The sequence below is a fragment of the Chlorocebus sabaeus genome, chromosome 10 (genome assembly GCF_047675955.1).
Source record: "Chlorocebus sabaeus isolate Y175 chromosome 10, mChlSab1.0.hap1, whole genome shotgun sequence".
Classification (NCBI taxonomy): domain Eukaryota; kingdom Metazoa; phylum Chordata; class Mammalia; order Primates; family Cercopithecidae; genus Chlorocebus; species Chlorocebus sabaeus.
Genome location: NC_132913.1, coordinates 11,290,405 through 11,310,460, shown reverse-complemented (window position 1 = coordinate 11,310,460; position 20,056 = coordinate 11,290,405). Strand labels below are relative to the sequence as shown.

Sequence of the window (20,056 nt, the reverse complement as noted above, 5' to 3'; positions counted from 1 at the left end):
GAGAGCGAGCGAGCTCAGTCCCAGCCAACTAAGCCGAGCTGTAGCTCCCTCAGGCATTCTGGGTTTTGTTGAGAGCATGTGTGCAGAGCATGTTATTTTAATGCTTTATATAGGGCAAAAATAGTAAATTTAGGGTTACGTTTTTTTCTCCAAACCCAACAAGTTTGCCTCATGGTCAAGGCAAAGAGTGTGGAGTCCAGTTTAGATCATTTTTAGTAAGTTACTAATAAGAAAAGTGGACTCCATCCAGTCTTCTCCACAGTAATAACACCAACACTCCTTTTTATTTTAACCTCCTTTCGAAAGTATTTATTTGTTCTCAGACGAACATTACTCTTGCAGGATCCGGCTTCTGCCCTGATTCCCTGGTGTACCACCAGCACCTAAAGAAACATTGTACTTGCCAGGTGCAGTGGCTCCTGCCTGTAATCCCAGCACTTTGGGAGGCCGAGGCGGGCAGATCACCTCAAGTCAGGAGTTCGGGACCAGCCTGACCAACATGGAGAAACCCTGTCTCTATTAAAAATACAAAATTAGCCAGGCGTGGTGGCACATGCCAGTAATCCCAGCTACTCAGGAGGCTGAAGCAGGAGAATCGCTTGCACCCGGGAGACAGAGGCTGTGGTGAGCAGAGATCGTGCCATTGCACTCCAGCCTGGGCAACAAGAGTGAAACTCTGTCTCAAAAAAAAGAAAAACAAAAAGAAACACTGTACTCATCTACAAAGCGAATTTGAACTGTTGTTTCCCCACTGCTGACAGATGAAAGTTTGGACCTTAAAATGATACCTGCTTCTGTTGGCCACTTCTGGTTAAGGCCACTCTCTCCATCTTTCCAATGACAAGTAATGCTTCACACTACAGCCAACTAACAGTTTAAGATTCTTAGAAATGGACAAACCACTTGTTGCTTATTTCCAGTTACTACCTGTGTGGAAAAATGCAAAGTACTAAACAACTTGGCGCTAAACAAAGTAACTATGCCACTTTATGGCCTGGCACCACACTGGAGCATGTCACAAGCTCCCAAGGGCAGCGGCCTCTTCCTCTACTAACGGGTACTACCAGAGACCTCAGTTACTAACACCTCAATATTAAGACCCATGGGATTTGCAATCCCTATATTCATGCCTAGTACTTTGGTAAGATCCACACCAGGCACATATTGTTTTATGCAGTCTTTAAAGACATCTGCAATAGACACATATCTTCACATGTAAGCTTTAAAAAATACGAACATAATACATTGTACTGCAGAGAACTAGAATTCAACATATTACACTGCTAAAATATTCATATAAATACTACATATGCATGGGTTCATTCCATTAGAAAAATTCACCTATCAGAATATTAAAGACCAGTATCAGCGAAGCCCAAGGAGAAGGTATTTTAACAGTAGGAACACTAAAAATATCAACTATGAGGTTTATAAACAAGTGGTGGGAAAGAGAATTCTTTACATTTGCTACTATGTCATAACAGGCACAATTTGAAATACAATTTTAGATTAGCAGTGTATAAAAATACTTTTTAAACAATACTTTTGATAGGTACAGTAGCACTTTAAACAAACAGCTGTGTAGTTATTCCTTTCGAGGACCTACTAAAACAATCCAACTTACTACCCCCAGCTACACCTGAAAGTGCGAACCTGGAAAGCAAGTCTCTTACCCAGGTACACACCACACACACCCACATACTAAAACCACCTCCATCTATGATGCATACTGATGAGGCGGTGATCTCAAACAGGGCGTGAGACGACAGTGTTTGAAGGCTGTTTCCATTTCCAGGTTTGGGATGAACAAGAGGTAAAGGCAAGGTGGAGTCCGTGTGTGCCTGGGTCCTCTCTAGGAGTTTAATCTGGCATATCAATATTTAACTTGGGAGGCGGGGGAACGTATTTCCCAGGGCTCTGGGTTATAACTACTCTGGCCTTCTTTCCAAATATTGGAGCAATTTTCGGAGCTTCTGGAACTGATGTTTCTTCAGCATCTTCACTATCTTCGTGATGGAGATCATATGAAATGTTCCCATACTCTCTTAAAAATGGGAAAATTTCAAGCAGAAACTGACAGAAGTCTCTGCGAATGCCAAACCACCAGTGATTGCCCCCCTTTCGCCTAAATGTTGTGGCCATTAAAGTTAGTAATGAAAGCCAAAGGGGGACAAATATGGAGATGTAGGAGAATGTATTGTGCCCATCCAATCTGTGCACCAGCAGGACCTCAAAAGTGAGCAGGGGCACGACAATCGTTATCCAGCTGATGGCCATGGTCACATGTGTTCTTCGTTGCTCAGCAACCACATCCAGGGACCGCAGGAACAGGAGGGACCAGACGATGTAATAGAGGACAACCAGGCAAAGGAACGACATGAGGATCCACAGGGGCACAAACACCACCAGCCACGGCCAGTGAATAATCCTGTCCAGCTTTAGGGCGATGAAGATGAACTGCAGGATGTTGACCGAGCACAGGATCTCCAGCTCCAGCGATCTATCGTGTCGAAAGCCCCAGACGCAGGCAGCCACGGACACGGGGGACACGAAGAAGAGAGGCATGAAGACCAGCAGCCAGAAGTGGGTGCCCCTCTCCACCCTGTCGCAGACCAGGACTTCGAACATGAGCAGCAGCAGGTGGATGCCCACAGCGATCAGCATGGCTTTGAACTCCACGCAGGCCTCGCCCTCAGTGCGGTAGCGAGGGTTGCGGGCCCAAACGCCCGCGCCCACCGATGCGCCTGCGACGACTAGAAGCTTCCACAACCATATGGGGGCAAAGATGGCCCAGTAGCTCCACTGGATGATGCTGTCCAGGCGGAGGGGCAGCAGCACCGAGAAGAGCAGCAGGCAGGTATAGATGAGGAACTTACTGGGGTTGAAGTCCTGGAACAGGCCCCTGGGGTTCATGGCGGAGGCCGCCGCTTGCCGGCCCGGGCCTACTCCCCCGCGACGCTCAGCGCCCGCGTCTCCGCGGCTCCCCTAGTCGCCGCCTCCCGGGCCCGGCCCAAGCCGGCTCCCGGTGGACCAATGCCGGGGCGACCAGCAGGAGGCTCCGAACGGCGACGCAGAGAGGCCGGAACACGTGCGCGCGCGATCACGTGGCCCGGCCGGAAGCGCGCTGGGGTGTGGCGTGCGCGGGCGCGGACGGCGCGGCGGCTACGAACCGGGAGCTGCCTCGGTCCAGCCACCGCCCGCCTTCATTCCGTACCCATCAAGAAGACACCTAATGCGTGTGGCGCCCGGAGGGGCCTGGCGCGCTGCTGACTCCCCAAGCGTCCCGCGACCTCGGGCGGACGCGTTCAGGCGACTCCAGGAACATGGAGGCGGGAGTGAGCTCACATCCTCCCTGCCGGCCTGGGCGGGCCCTGCGGGGGCGGGGCCGGGCGGAGAGGGCGGGGCCTGGGCGTTGGCATCCTTCTCCCCTCTGCCGGGATCCTCCCCTCCCCGCGCTCTGCGCTGCTCCCTGAGAGTCCGCCCCGGGCTAGTGCTCCCGCGGTGAGGCTCCAGCACCCTGCGCGCGGCGTGGGGGAACGGCGCGTGCGCGAGCAGAGGCGGGTGGCCGGGCTAGTGCGGGAGTTTGCGAGCGAGGGAGCGGGTGCAGGTATGCAAGGCCGATACGCATAAGCACAGACCTGTGGGGGCCGGCGCAGGGGCGGCGGCGGCTCAAAGGAAAAGGCCCGCGCGTAGACCCAGTGCACGAGGTGGGGGAGCCTTGCTTGGGATGAAGACTCGCGGGGCAGAACTCCGCCTGGCGGAGCAACGGACGTTTCTCAGGCTGCCTGCGAAGTGGCTGTGCGGAGATCCCAGGCGGCAGCGGCGCTCTTGTACCTGTCCCTCCCACTCCAGAGTGGAGGGTGCTGGGAAGGGTGTTCGCTCTTGTACCTGTCCCTCTCACTCCAGAGTGGAAGGTACTGGTGAGGGTGTTAGACGCCACTTGGCCCCTGGACAGCGTCCTGCGGAGCAGGGGAGGAAACTGGATCCAGACCGGGGTTGGGGGTTGCTTCCTGCCCCAGGTCACCCGGCAGGTTAGCAGAGAATCCAGGTTAGCAGAGAATGGGCAGGTTAGCAGAGAATCGCGTCGCAGATACAGGGCTCCTACCTTCACGTGTCTGTCCTCATTTTGACTTATTTGGCCCTGTCTCCGTGTTATTCTCGCAGGACAATGTTTCCCTTTTCCTTTGGAAAAGGGTAGTGGACCAGAGGTCAAGAAATGTGGGTTCTTGCCTAGGCCCTGGCGCACATCAGCTGAGAAACCTAGGCAAATTCACCTGTTTCTCTCTGGGCCTCAGTTTCCTGGTCTGTGAAGTTGGGGGACAGACCTGGGTGGTGTCTAAGAGCAAGGCTGCAGCGGGTCTGTGATTTGGGGCGCCTTTTCGCCCTCTGGCCAGCTGGGCAGATTCTGGAGGATTTCTACCTGTCTTCCCCGCTGTCCCACTGCTCAGCAGAGCCCTGGCTGCCCTCCTTCCTGCTCTCCCCAGTCTCTCCTAGTCCTGTTTCCTGAAGTGGGTGTGGGATGTTGTAGGTCCTGGGCTCTGAAGTAGGACAGGCCATCAGAGGAATGCATCACCTGTCCGGGCCTCCGCGGAGTGGCCCTCCTGCACCCTCACAGCCCTGCCCCAGGCGGGCATGAGCAGGGCATCCAGGGTGTGGGGCGGACAGTCCCAGACCCGAGGCGCTCTCCACAACTTCACTTTACCCGCAGGCAATCTGTGGTCCTGGGGAAGGGAGTCCAGCTGAGTGAGCTTCACCAGCCCTCAGGCTCAGACATAGATGTGTCTGCAGAGACTCTTGTTTCTGGGGAGCCTTATCTCCCTCCGCTCCTCCCCTGAACAGAGTTGCTCCAATCTGTCTGTTTTACACATTGGTCTTTTTTGTACTCTTTTCTTCCAAGAAGGATTTGTCAACTAAAGATTTGTAACAGTGGAAAACCCCCTCACCAGTCCAACCTCTTCATCTGTGAAATGGGCTTGGGAAAGCACACGGGATTGTTTTGAGGATTAGATGAATCAATACATGGGACTTTGCACTTTGCATTTAGAGGCATGCAAGTAGTATGACCACACTAGGAAAGCAGAGCCCGTGGAGGGGAGGTGCTGCCGGCAGCGCCCCCCCCCCCCCGGGAGCTGGTGGCAGTCAGGTCCTCTGGACCCTGCGAGAACAGTCAGAAGTCCTTCCCAATTTCCTAAGTAGTCAGATGAACGCAGAGCCTCTGCTGCCAGCTTTGTGGCGAAAACGAAGCTCAGAGCATATTTTCCCACCTTGAGTTTCTCATTCAGAACAAGTGCACCCTTTCCATCCAAGGGGGTATCGAGGTGTCCTGTCATGGTGCAGCGGTGGCTCTGCTGCCCAGCTCCTGAGGGAGGGCAGAGCCAGCTTCCAGGCTTTTGCCACAGGGTCAGGGATGCTGTCTGCCATCTGTCCCCAGCTGGCTTCCTTTGGCCTGCAGGCCTTGACCCCTCCCCGATCCTGTTGTGGGCAGACACCCTTCCTTCCCTGTTTTCCCTGATGCGGCCAGTCTCTCAGGGACCTGCCTTTGTGTCTTTTATTTACCTGTAAAGCTAACATGGAGTGTTTGCGATGTGCCAGGTGCTGGTGGCACAGCAGTCCCCGAGGCTGGTACACAAACCAAAGTGTGAATTCATTCGCTTACAGACGGTGTGTGTGGGTGCGGTGCTCCAGGCCACCGGTGTGGGCCGCTATTCCCCAGTCAGGGTGTGTGGGGGCATGTGGCCCCAGAGGGCAGGGCTGACATGGTTTGAAGGTCACTATCCTAAAGGATGGGGAAGTCCTGGGATGTGTCTCCACCCCAGCCTCTCTCCCCTGCTTGGCATCCTCGGTCCCAACTTTCCTGTCTGAGCTGATCCCGGCACACCTGGTGGCCAGGGCCCTTATGGTCCATGCACCAGCCCAGCCAGTCTGCTGCTACCCCGTGAGTGTGGCCTACCCTGACATGGCTTCTCTCTCCTTCCTGAGCACCAAGACCCAGGACAGGGCTTCAAGCTCTGAGAAACCTTCTCGACCCCTGGTGGACCAGTGACCCTTCTTTTACCTCCCACAGCATCTGGGTGTCAGCGGTGGGGTAGGGGTGGGGACCTTGTTCCTATCCTAGGACTCATTTCACTGGGTATCATCTGTTTGGCCTTCTGTCCTTTGATGCGATTTGAGCTCTAGACACCCAGTTAGCACTTATATTAAGATATGTTTGAGAGACTGGCTGAATGATTGAGTGAAGGAATGCATTCAACACTACTCATGACTGCGATGCTCCTGTCCCAGAGGAGATGCTCCTGTGGCCAGCGTACCGCCGACGGCGGGACCGTGTCCTTTCACCGCCAGCATCCTAGGTCCTATTCCCTCCACTCTGCAGCCCAGGTGATCTTTCTTCCAATAGCTCACTGATGAGTTACTACCTCGGTAACCAATTGCCACAGATGTAGCGGTTCAAAGCAGCACCCAGTTACTGTCCCCCATGAACTGAGAGTCAGAAGGCAGCATCACATGCCCTGCTGGTGCTCCGCTTGAGTCACAAGGCCAAGATCTGGGTGTGGGCACTGGGCGGTGAACCTGCATTCGCGCTCTGTGTTGGCAGGATGCAGTTCCATCGAGTTGTGGGACTGAAGTTCCTGTCTCCTTGCCCGCCATGGGCCTCGGGGTTCATTCCCAGCCCCCCATATTTCCTGACCTGTGGCCTCCTTCAAACCCATCTTATGTCTGGAGTCTCTCTTCTGCCTGCCTTGCTTTAAGGGCTCCTGTGATTACTTTGGGTTACTCAGCTAACCCAGGATCACCTCTCTGTTTTAAGGTCAGCCTGTTAGTAACCATAATTCCATCTGCAAATTCCTTAGAATTCGCTCAGTACCAGCGGCCAGGCCCAACTCGGCTCTTCCTGCCCCACAACGGCCACTGCTCAGCAAGAGCTGAGCTGGGTCTCCAGGGAGAGTGAACCCTTGCCTGGAACCCTCCACAGCAGACCAGGGTGACAGTGACACCTGGGCATGGTCCCAGTCAGAGCAGCTGGAAGCTGGCAGGAGTTAGGTTTCCCGTGTGGCCCTCTGGCTGCAGGACACGGGATGCCCTTGCTGAATGTCCTCTGAGGGGCTGGCTGGCTTGGGGCAGGGGGATGACCTGTGCAGAAGGCCCAGAGAAATTTTCCCTTGCGGCTGGATTTGTGGATTTGCTCACATCAGCTTCTTCACAAGAAAGCCACAGTCCACCTGGGCCTTGCGCCGGCCTCACTGCCTACCATTACCCCTTGGCCCCAGTCTCTAAATGAAGAGCACGCTGTCACCTCTACAATAGGCTCTTCCCGTCTCCCTGCCTCCCCGACTGCCAGCACACACACACCGGTATGGTAATGTGCCCGTGGGCAAGGACTTGAGTCACCCCGGCCCAGGTGCGAGTCCAGGCTCTGTGACCTTGACAGATGACAGCTTCTGACCCCAATCTATGAAATGGAGATAACCTCCCAAAACTGTGACGGCAAAAGGAAACAAGGTAGGAAACCTACAATGCCTCCTCTGTTCCCCCCAGTGGTGGCTGTTGACGGCCTCAGCAGCAGCTCGGGTGTCCCCTCCCTCAGGTCCCACAGGGTATCATCCTGTTTGCTCATCTGACTCTCTGGACTCCCTGTGACTTTCTCAAGGACAGGGACCCATCTCTTATCTCCGTTAGCACAGGCCCGTACATAGTAAGTGAACCTGGAAAGTGCGTGCGGGCAGGAAGGCAGGAGCTGAGGTGACACCTCCTGTGGGCTGAGCAGCAGAGCACGGGAACCTTCCCGAGACAAAGCAGCTTGTCTGAAGCTCACGGGTCCCAGTGTTACAGGGAGGTGCTGCTGGGCTGGCACGAGGACCTCCTGGAGCATGGCAGCCCCTCACGCTCGCACGTGGCTTGTTTATTCAAAGCACTGTATCATCTGGAGCTCACTTCAGAGGCTGAGGTAGCAAAGCACTAACCTCATTTGACAGATGGGGAAACAGGCCCAAGACCACAGCCGTGGTTCTCTGCTAACTCTGCAGCTGCAGACTTTCCACAGGGCCCTGCTGTTGGCCAGACAGGCGTCCCTGCCCCGTTTATCAGCTCAGTCTGGTGAGAATGGCTCCCTGAAGAGCCAGCCTTTGGCTGGGACCCCTTGAGAGTTAGGCTCCTGTTTTAGCAGCTTTTTCCTTCCTTAACCCGAGTATTAATTTAACAAATACGTATCAGGCATCTTCCCTGTGCCCCAGACCCTTGTCCTGGATACACATGTAGCAGTGAACTCTTCAGGTGGCTTCTGCTGTGCTGGTCCCTTCTCAGTTGAGGTGTCACTTCCTTCAGGGTCACCTCCCTGACCACCCCACCCAAAGTCATTCTCCCACTTGCACCTCCTTGTTTTATTTCTCCTTTTCTTATATGGTCACTTGAGAAAAAGCTGGAAAATGTGGACTCGTTTAAAGAAAGATGCTTACCACCTACAGAAAATCACTGTGAACGTTTTACTGTCTTTTTCCTTCCGGTCGTTCTACTCGTCAAAGAGATGTCATCCTCCACATACCCATTTGATTCTGCTTTTTTTACTTACGGTTAATTCTAAGACTCATTTCACATTGTAACATCTCTGGACCTTGCACTGTACAGTGGCTGATGTTTCACAGGCACTGCCAGTGGTGTTAACATTCAGCTCTTTCTGGAGGTTGTATTGGTTTCTGCCAGTCACCTGGGGCACTGCCAACCTGACATAACCTTCAACTTAAATTCAGTTACAGCGTTTGCTTGAGGTGTTTGCAGACCATATGTTAGTGCAAAATCAGACTCAGACCAGCGTGAGTACTGGCTTGTGCACATCCTCAGGGACGGTTTTGTTCCTTCCCTGCATCCGGCTCCATGGTTGGGACACTGGCTCTTTCTGCCTGACGAGGCTGCTTATCGTTCTCCTCACACCAAAGAAATAGCCCTTTAGGATCCAGCTTTACTTAGACCTCCCTTATTAGATAACCATTCTGGGTATTTTTTAATTCTTTAAAGGTATGTGAAATGGTGGTGTGTTTTCTAATCAACAGTGTCTTAAATGTGATAAAATGCCATAGGTAGAAACACTTCTCAGATTTCCATCAACATGTGAGCATCTTTTCAATGGCGCCACAATATTACATTAAAGGTAGTACTTTACTCACCCATTCCATTGTGTATTTGAGTTAGTTCCGTTCTTTTATGAAATGAAGGGACTGTGCTCTATCTCACGGCTTCTTTGCATCCAGATTGTTTTTAAGGGTAGATTCCCAGACATAGATGCGCCATGGTGAAGGAATGAATACAGTAGTTCCCCGCTTATCTGAGGTTTATCTTTCCAAGTTTTCATTTACCTGCAGTACACCGAGGTTTGAAAATATCAAATGGAAAATTCCAGAAATAACTCCTAAACTTTAAGTGGCACTCTGTTCTGAGTGGCATGACAAAATCTTGCTCCATCTAGCCTGGGACGCCACCCCTCTGTCCACACCGGGCATGCTCCCTGGGCGGTCACATCAGCTGTTGCCAGATCACGGTGCTTCTGTTCAGGTCACCCTTGTTTGACTTAATAATGGCTCCAAAGCACAAGAGTACTGTGCCTAACTTACAAATTAAACTGTATCGTAGGCGTGTATGCACAGGGAAATACATGGTGTATATAGGGGTTTGGTACTATCTGCGGCTTTGGGGTCTTGGGACATATCCCCTACCGATAAGGTGGGACAACTTCATTCTAAAGACCCTTGACACATAAAGTCTAGTGTGTCTTTAGAGGTTGATTTTTTTTTCCTGTTTTTTGAGATGGAGTCGCTCTGTCACCCAGGCTGGAGTGCAGTGGCCCGATCTCGGCTTACTGCAACCTCCACTTCCTGAGTTCAGGCAATTCTCCTGCCTCAGCCTTCTGAGTAGCTGGGTGGTACTGGTGCACCACTATGCCCAGCTAATTTTTGTATTTTTAGTAGAGATGGGGTTTTACCATCTTTTCCAGGTTGCTCTCGAACTCCTGACCTCAGGTGATTTGCTGGCCTCGGCCTCCCAAAGTGCTGGGATTACAGGCATGAGCCACTGTGCCTGGTCTTTTACTCTGTTTTCTGTGTTATCTTTGAGGAAATGGAGTCAGTGCCCGCCCCCCGAGTTGGTGTGTGAATCTGCCTGTATTGATAGCACCTGGCAGAGCTTATTTAGCAAACTCCACAGGGTTGAAGAATTAAAGAGGCTGAAATCAAAGGTAGACTCAAGTATAGGGCTGTATAATATTAAAAGTCAACTAAACACAGGGCCAGTTTTGACATGTTTGTGAGTGTGCACAAGCAGAGGTAGGCGTTTTCCAGGCCAGATCACAGCCTTCAAATGTTACGAACAACACAGTAAGCATTGGGATCATTTCATTTGAGGCATTCAAATATAATTCAATATAATTAATTCAAACTAATTTTTGTGGAGTGAGTGGGAAGCTTCCTGAATTATGGAATTAGGCAATCCAGGTGTCAGTTGTACTTAAGTTGACATTACTAAAATATTTTCAGAAGTTTTCATGGACAATTTAAGTTTTTTCTCCAGTCTCATTTGCGCTCTTAATTTACTCAGCAAAACATTATTTTCTTGGACAAAGGTCATTCCCAGCCTGGCTGTCACCTGGCTTTGTCATAAATTCCAAGAGATTGTGATGTGGACAAATGATGTGCTGCTTGCGTCAGAAACAGACATTTATAAAATTGTAATCCCAATTTCACTCTGGGTTGCCTTTCCTTCTTGCATTGCCTGGGTGCAAAGCAGCAAAAATAAATAAATAAATCAATCAATAAATCCCTCTGCACGCCACCGAGAGTCAGGCCCGGGAGTTACCCCATGAACAGTGTAGGGCTCCTGACTTAAGGGGCATCTAGCAGTACAGGAGACAGCACAGCCTGGTGACCCGGGGGCCACAGGAGCATGGCCCTCCCCTGTCAAAGCTGACTTCTCATTTCTCAGGACAGAATCCATACGCTTTACCGTGCCCTTCAAGACCCTGGCTGACCGGCCGTGGTCCATCTCCCTGGCCTTACCTCACTGCCCACTGGACTCCTGTGGCCGCCTCAGTTTCTCTCTGCTCCTCAGACTCCCGGACTGGAGCTGTTGCTGCCTCAGGGTGTTGCTTTGTGTGTTTTCACAGAGCGTTTAGGGGAGATAGACCTAAAAGAGTCTGGGCAACATGCACAGCCTCCAAGCGGTTCACTCATCACTCGGCTGCTATGACCAGACTGGCTGTCTGCTAGTGCCTGGTAGGTACCAAGCCCTGGGGAAGGAAGCAATGCCCTGTGGCCGTTGTTCCCAAGGACTGAGCACTCTTCTGTGCAGTTAAGGTACACAAACATGAGACACTGAATAACCCTGAAAGAGACAAGGAGAGGACCAGAGGTCACTGGGCTGAATATGATGAAAAGTCAACTAAAAACCAGAAAAATAAAATAATTTAAAAAAATTGGAAATAAGCTATAGGGCAGCGATTGGGGAGAAGCTTGTGCTCTTGGCTGCAACAGAACCCGGAGGAGACCACTGCTGAGAGGGTGCCCTGGTATAGTCAAGCATGGGCCAAAGAAGGGACCACCTGGGTTCAAACTTGGCCTCGTCATTTCAGCAGCTGTGTGTCCTTGACCAATGGCTCAGCCTCTCTGAGTCTAGTTTTTCTCATCTGTAAAATGGGGATAATATCTACTTCACAGTATAGAGGTGAGGTAATAGATAGAGGCCTGGCACACTCAGTAGATGCCCGCATGGGCACGTACTCGCCTCCCATGCCCCACCCTGTGCTGCTATAGAGGAGAATGCTGAGGGAGATCTGTGCTTGAGTCAGCTGAGCATAACTAAGAACACCTGAAATTATGTAACCAGGTGACAGACATTCATTCTCCACCCTGGGACTGGTTCTGCTTCATAAATTAAGGGACTCAGGGTGGCCCAGAGGTCCCCAGATGCAGGTCCAAGTGCAGCACTGCTGGCTATACACAGGCAGATTCTTGGGCCTCACCCCAGACTCACCAAGTCAGAATCCTTGGGGGTGAGGCTCAGAACCCATTTTTGTAAGTCTTCCCAGGTGATTCCAAGTACAGCCTGGTCTTCGCACCCACACAGCCAGACGGTCACTGAAAAGCTTTCTGAGCCTTTGCAGTTCGTGTTTCTGGTCCGATCAAATGTGCTGAGCAGCGTGGGTCTGGTTCAGTGTTCATCCCCCACTTTCATCAGAGACAGGGGGTTATCTTACTCCTCACTCGTGGGAGGAAGCCGCAAGCAGAGACAACTAAGTGGAAAAATCAATCTCTAGCAGCTGCTTGCTGCCCTGCTCTGGAGGTTGTCTGTAAGGAGGGGAAACAGCTAACTTCCAAGACCTGGGGTGCTTTCTCCCCACCTATCAGCTGAATCGAAACTGAAAATGCGCCTTCGAAGCTGGAGATCCATGACAGGATTGAAATCTTGACAAGCAATCCCTGCTCACGTGGCTGCTTTCCACCTAAGAAAGAAAATGAAACTCCTCGGAGTTCCTGCTGGTCTTAGATTTTTCTCTCTTGTAAGAACATAAAAATTATTTACTGTCACTGAGGTTCTTTCCAGATTGCCCCAAACAGCCATAACTTTCCCAGCTTTATCTGGCGGGTATTTGGGGCGGTGAATTGCTGTTCACATAGTGCATTCCTATTGCAGATCCAGCGTTAGTAGATTTTCCCCGTGAAGACAGCTCATCTCTTGAGCTCTGAGTGCTCTTAATAGAGCAGGGGAGTGAAGGAAAGAGGTTCTCCCTGATTGTTTCTTTTCTTTTCTTTCTTTCTTTTTTTTTTTATTTGAGACAGTGTCTCGCTCTGTCGCCCAGGCTGGAGTGCAGTGGCGCAATCTCGGCTCACTGCAAGCTCCGCCTCCCGGGTTCACGCCATTCTCCTGCCTCAGCCTCTACGCTGAGGACTGGGACTGCAGGCACCCGCCACTACGCCCAGCTAATTTTTTTTTCTTTTTTGTATTTTTAGTAGAGATGGGGTTTCACTGTGTTGGCCAGGATGGTCTCAATCTCCTGACCTCGTGATCCACCCGTCTCAGCCTCCCAAAGTGCTGGGATTACAGGCATGAGCCACCGCACCCGGCCTCCCTGATTGTTTCTAAGTGGGTGCTTTAAAAACCTCAGTAAGAGCCTGGCACAGTGGCTCATGCCTGTAATCCCAGCACTTTGGGAGACCAAGGTGGGTGGATCACCTGAGGTCAGGAGTTCGAGACCAGCCTGACTAATATAGTGAAACCCCGTCTCTACTAAAAATAAAAAAATTAGTTGGGTGTGGTGGCACACGCCTGTAATGCCAGCTACTTGGGAGGCTGAGGCCGGAGAATCACTTGAACCTGGGAGGCAGAGGTTGCAGTGAGCCAAGATTGCGCCATTGCATTCCAGCATGAGCAACAAGAGCGAAACTCCGTTAAAAAAAAAACAAAAAACAAAAAAAACTCAGTAAGAGTGGAAGTGGTTTACAACTATTGGTGCCATGACAACAGATAAATCAGCAAAAGGGAACTTCAGGAACAATGTGGTCGGGATGGAGGTGTTGGAGGTTGTTTTTTCTTTTAATTAACAAAAAAACGGGAACACATTTAGAAGTAAATAGAGGGCCCAATTTTCTCTTTTTGGTCTGAAAGGGGCTTCAAAAAATTGTTTTCAGTGTTAAATAGAATAGCAATGGCAATGAAGATAGTGAGAAGCACAACCATCTGTTTAGCATGATGTCCTCGCGGGGGTTGGGGGAGAGATTTGCTCCAGTGACAGGGGAGACTGAGGCTCAGAAGGGTCAAGTGCCTGGCCCAGGCGCCTCGTCCTGTTAGAGGAGGGCACAGCTGCCTGCCACCCCTCCTTCCCCATCTCTACCTCTCTCATCTTCCTTGAGGAAGATTCCATCAGAGGTTTTAGTTACATATTCCTACACCATGCCTGGAATATAGTAGGTACTCAGTAAATCCAACTTTTCCTGAGTTAGTGGTGAGGAAAAGCTGGACTCAGGATCAGGCTGCCTGTGAAGCCTGGCCTGTAGTTTGCCAGCTGTCCCAGCCTCAGGGTCCTCACACCCAGATGTGCACGCAGTAACAGAGCACTTCTTGCCTGCAACAGTGCTTGGTTCACAGCGCATGCCAGTTAAATGATCCATATTATTATTGTATCTTAAGAGGACTTCCAGCCGCCAGAACTGTTGATGAATAAATGTTTGCTGTTTAAGTTACCAGAGTGTGATACTTTGTTATGGCAGCTTGAACAAACCAGGATATTTAGAAAATAATTATTTAAAAAGAACTTCTAAGCAGACATTTGATAGAGCACCGGCGTGGGTGGACGTTCATTCTGTCCCATCCCTGCGCTCTGGTGGAGGCGGGCTGCTCTGGGACTCTCCGTGTGCAGGATTGCTGATGCCCGGGGTGGGGTGTCCTCCTGTTTAGAGAGGGGTGCTATTACAGCAGTTTGGCTATCTTTGATCTTTACCCACTGGTTCTGCAGACTCCCCGTGAACCCTGGCAATGCTTCGGCATCTGATCTGCCCCCTTTCTTTCTTGGATTAGAAAGATGCCCTAGGCAATACCATTTAGGACATAGGCATGGGTAAAGACTTCATGACTAAATCACCAAAAGCAGTGGCCACAAAAGCCAAAATTGACAAATGGGATCTAATTAAACTAAAGGGCTTCTGCACAGCAAAATAAACTATCATCAGAGTGAACAGGCAACCTACAGAATGGGAGAAAATTTTTGCAATCTATCCATCTGACAAAGGGCTAATATCCAGAATCTGTAAGGAACTTCAACAAGTTGACATGAAAAAAGCAACCCCACTCAAAAAATGGGCAAAGGATATGAATGGACACTTCTCAAAAGAAGACATTTGTGCAGCCAACAAACATATGAAAAAAAGCTCATCTTCACTGGTCATTAGAGAAATGCAAATCAAAACCACAATCAGATACCATCTCATGCTAGTTAGAATTAGAATGGTGAGCATTAAAAAGTCAGGAAACAACAGATGCTGGAGAGGATGTGGAAAAATAGGAATGCTTTTACACTGTTGGTGGGAGTGTAAATTAGTTCAACCATTGTGGAAGACAGTGTGGCAATTCCTCAAGGATCTAGAACCAGAAATACCATTTGACCTAGCAATCCCATTACTGGGTATATACCAAAAGGATTATAAATTATTCTACTATAAAGACACATCACATGCACACGTATGTTTATTGCAGCACTGTTCACAATAGCAAAGACTGGGAACCAACCCAAATGCCCATCAATGATAGACTGGATAAATAAAATGTGGCACATATACCCCATGGAATACTATGCAGCCATAAAAAAGGATGAGCTCATGTCCTTTGCAGGGACATGGATGAAGCTGGAAACCATCATTCTCAGCAAACTAACACAGGAACAGAAAAGCACACACCACATGTTCTCACTCATAAGTGGGAGATGAACGGTAAGAACCATGGACACAGGGAGGGGAACATCACACACTGGGGCCTGTCAGGGGTTGGGGGGCTAGGGAAGGGATAACATTAGGAGAAACACCTAATGTAGATGGCGGGTTGATGGGTGCAGCAAACCACCATGACACGTGTATAGCTGGGTAACAAACCTGCACGTTCTGCACATGTATCCCAGAACTTGAAGTATAATAATTAAAAAAAAAAAAAAAAAAGAGGTCTTCTGGAAGTTGTGTTCTAACCCCTGTCACGATCAATGTTTTGCATGTAGCTTTGGAGATGGGAGTGTGAAAAGTCACTTACTGTTTGGGTCTGTGCTAAGAGCCCACCAGCTTTGTGCCAGTGGAGCACTTCCTGCAGCGTTCTACAAGGAGTGCCGTCTCTAGATAACATGTGAGAGGGTGGGCAGCAGGGGTCAGGGTGGAGACCCAGGTGCCATGTCCCCACCTGCAAGACTGGATTCTAGCTTTTATTTTGTCCCGACCCCTCATTTGGACACAGCTGGATTCCTCTCTTAAGATAAAATAATAATATGGATCACTTAACTGGCATGCGCTGTGAACCAAGCACTGTTGCAGGCAAGAAGTGCTCTGTTACTGCGTGCACGTCTGGGTGTGAGGACCCTGAGGCTGGGACAGCTGGTAGGCTACAGGCCAGGCTTCACAGGCAGCCTGATCCTGAGTCCAGCTTTTCCTCACCACTAACTCAGGCAAAGTTGGATTTATTGAGTACCAACTATATTCCAGGCATGGTGTAGGAATATGTAACTAACACCTCTGATGGAATCTTCCTCAAGGAAGATGAGAGAGGCAGAGATGAGGGAAGGAGGGGCGGCGGGCAGCTGTGCCCTCCTCTAACAGGACGAGGGGCTGTCGGGCCAGGCTGAGGAGGATAGAGGGTGCAGAACCCCAGGGAGTCTCGGCTCTCCAGCCCAGGTGCAGCTGCCCCTTGGGCAGACAGCCTGGAACACATCCGCTCATTAGTGGCCTACCTAGGCAGCTGGCCAAGCGCCTGTCCCCGAAGGCCTCCCTGAGCTCAGAGGCTCCCCAGCCCTGGCACTGAGAGTGCAGTCCCAGAGCTGCTTTCCCAGGCTCGTTGCACAGGCAGGTGCAGCCCAGGTGTCTGACAACTTTGGCTCCAGCGTCATGGCCTCCACATCTAAGACCTTGTGGGACACCCAGGAGTTTTGAGCTCAGCAGTGAGCTCGGGGCTTGAGCTTGGGTTGCAGAATCCAAAAATCAATTAATGTGGGGCTTCAGGGGAAATCTGTCTGACCGGTGGTTTGGTAAAATCTTCAGTCGCTGTGAGACAGAAGATGTGTGCTGCGTGCTGTGGCTAGGGCATGCATGGCTGCAGCTGCTGCCAAATAGGAAGCGCCCCCGCAGTGCCTCCATCCCGTAGCCCTGCCTTTCTTCCCAAGTGCAGTGGGGGGGGGGGGGGTCTTGGGTCAAGGGGCTCTCCAGGCAGCTCTGCCTCCTCCATAGTCCTCCAGGCCCCCTTACTTGAATAATAAGCAACTAGCCCTATGGCAGTCAGTTCTAAGGGAGAGGGGCCTGAAGTGTCAGCAAGAGTCAGAGCCAGGCACCAGGCAGAGCCGTGAGGGGCAGAGGCAATGGTGATGGGAGCCAGTGAGACCACAGCATGAGTCAAATCTCCTCTCTGATCATTTTGGAACAAGTGCAGGGAGCTGGAGTTGGAAGTGTTCCCAAATTGCAATCATCTAGGGTCTTCGTCTGTCTCTTCTCTTTGGGTTAGTTTGGCAGCGGATGTGAGGGAGGTGCTCTTCATCAGTCACTGGGCTCATGAGTGGTCCTCGTTTCCCAAATCCTTCTGCATCGTTCTTGAATTCGGCAGGGCCATGTCTCCCCGGGCTGACGGGTGGGGCTCCAGGTGCATCTGGCTGCACAGTCCGGGAGGGGGCCCAGGCTGCATGCAGATCTCGAGTGGGTCTCAGAGAAAGAGACACACAGGCCCCACATACATGTGCACACACACACGGGCATGAACATGGGTACGAAGCATGTGTGCTCCACACACTGACTTCACTGGGAACACTGACCCCAGCTGCAGAGAGACCAGAGCAAGGGCTAAGGGAGGCCGCATGAAGAAGCGCTCAGCCCTGGGAGGGCACCTGGGAGGAGAAGCGAGTCATTGACCAGTGGCCACGGGGGGGTTCGCCTTGCTGAGCTATCTCTGGAGCCTGAGGTCACAGGGTCTCTCACGCTGGCCCCTCAAGTTCCTGGGAAGGGTTTTGACAGGGAAATTGTCCACAAGTGCTTTCCCTCCCTGGAACACTGCCTAGCCTGCTCAGAAATGTCCCGTGTCCGTGGCAGGCTTGGTGTTCCTCCTGCCATTCTAGGCTTTCTGCTGCCCCTCCCGTCCCCTCCCCTCCCCTCCCCTCCCCTCCTCTTCTCTTTTTTTTCTTTCTTTTCTTTTTTAAAATGAGATAGGATCTCTTTATATTTTCCAAACTGGTCTCAAACTTCTGGGCTCAAGCAATCCTCCCACCTTGGCCTCCCAAACTGCTGGGATTACAGGTGTGAGTCACCACGCCCAGTAATTTGTGTAAGTATAGCTCGGACTCTCTACTAAACCGCCTAGTCTTACCAGTCGCTTCCTGGGCTTTCCTGCCTCCCAGCCTTCCTTTATCTCAGTCCCCACTGCCTGGAATGCTCTAGTTCTCTCTGTCTGTCCCTCTTTTTTGTTTGTCAGAATCCTCATTGTTTTTTAAGCCCACTCAAGCTCCACCTCTCCCAGGAAACATCGGGGGCCTACTTTAGTCGAAGAAGACTCTTAGCTCTGAAGTTCTGAAGTTCTCTTCCCCTGAGGCTTCAGTTTCCTTGCCTGTAAAAATGAGACAACACCATGTCATGGTTTGTTGTGAACATTCCCTGTGATGACCTTCATAACAGTGGCCAGCACACAGTAGGTGCTCAGTGAAATCCTCATTCCTTTCCTGCTCTACGCCAGGCATAAAAATACAGATGTGAGATGCAGCCCCTAGCCTCTCGGGAGGGAGCAGGGATGGGGTGGAGGAGGCCTGGGCAAGGGATTCCATACCTACCCAGGGAAGGGAAGGGATGGCAGGAAGCCTTTGAGAGGACCTGCTACTGGGCTGGGTTTGAAGGACAGTTAGAGGATATCGGGAGCACCTGAGGAGCAGGAGTATGGTGAGGCAGTGGGACAGGAGGAGGACAGGCTGGGAGGATGGGAGCCGGGTGGTGGGAGAGGCTGGGTGCTGGGCACTGCTGGCGGCAGCCAGAGAGAAGATGAGAGCCTGGAGTTTATGAAGAGGTGAGGAAGTCACTGAAGGAGTTGAGGGTGGGGGCAACAAGTGGGAGAGGCTGAGCCAGGAGAGGCGGCTCAGTGGCCTGCAAGGGTGGGTGGGGACCAGTGGAAGGCAGCCCTGACTCAGGCTTAGTCAGAGATCCCGGTCCCAGGTCCCCTGCTCCTCCCCGCCGCAGCATCACAGCGCCCTTCCTGGAATAAAAGGTGGAAAATGCGAGTTTGCTGTTTGGTGCTGCCCTTGAACTTGTCCAGGCAGGGAGGGTGACGGCCCTTCCTGAAGGCCGCCCATGTCCAGGCCCTGCTCAGTCTCCATCTCCTTGCACCCACGGTGGTAACCAAGCTCCCCACCCTGACACCTGGCTTGCCTTTCCTGGGGCGGTTTCTCCCTTAGGGACTTCACTCCTCTGTTCAGCCTCTGCTATTTGCACAGCCCCTCAGCTGAGTCGGTTTCAAGTGAGCAGAGCGCACAGGGGCTTTGAACACCAGCCACGCGGGGCCGGGAGGAGGGCAGGGAGGAGGAGGGCGGCAAAGGCAGCCACTCGCTCCACGTGTTCCTCTGGATGCCCCCACTCCTCCAGGTACCCCGTGAGGGTCTGTTTTGGCCCCTGTTGTGCCCTGATTCCCAGCACCATGCCTGGGGAACCGTTAAATGGATGCTTATTGAACGCCAGGGTCGCTGTCTCCAAGTCCCAGGTGTATCGCGGGTGGCCAGTACCTGCCTCCGCCTTGGATGCCCCTCCCCCACCGCAGTAGTCTAATTGCCCAGGATGTGGGGCAGGGGCAGAGCCACAAGGGTCGGGGAGATGAACCTCTCCACCTTCCCCTCCGCAAGGCCTTCTGCTGCAGTCTCACTGTGTCCTCCTCCGTGCATTCCGAGAGGTAAGCGAGACTGGGAGTGTGGGCCCAGGTGACCTACGACTGTTGGCGGGGCATGGGGTAGTCGGGAGGGGCGTGGCCTCCACTCCATGCCTCTGAAATGTGCTGGCCTCGATCTGGAAATTGCTCATTTTTCTTACCACTGAGCTTGGCAGCCATTGGGGAATTTCTGAAGGGAGGGGGATCCTGGAAGGAAACCACCACCGTGGGACCTGTTGTTTCGCCAGAAGCCCAAACACAAAGAGAGGATGCAGTGGAGGTGGTGCTGCAGAGGGGGCTGTTTTTACCTTAAGAACAAGCTGCCTCATGTCGGAAAAAGGAAGGCCGTTATCCTTTCATCTCGTTTTTTCCCTCCAACCCCGGGTCTCTGTGTGGGATTTCAGCAGCGGGAGAGCGGGTGGCAGGAGGAGGTCTCTGCAGGAAA

General features: G+C 51.8%; 1 protein-coding gene across 1 annotated transcript; it reads right to left on the bottom strand.

The window, feature by feature from the left end:
• Positions 1–280: 280 nt before the first annotated feature.
• Positions 281–3,364, bottom strand: TMEM185B (transmembrane protein 185B). The gene has a single exon (XM_007964700.3). It carries the CDS (start codon positions 2,911–2,913, stop codon positions 1,861–1,863), a length of 1,053 nt encoding a protein of 350 aa, XP_007962891.1. The 5' UTR covers positions 2,914–3,364; the 3' UTR covers positions 281–1,860.
• Between the last annotated feature and the right edge of the window lie 16,692 nt (positions 3,365–20,056).

Coding starts and splice junctions, on each gene's coding strand:
- TMEM185B (XM_007964700.3), bottom strand. CDS start 2,913: ATGAACCCCAGGGGCCTGTTCCAGGACTTCAACCCCAGTAAGTTCCTC.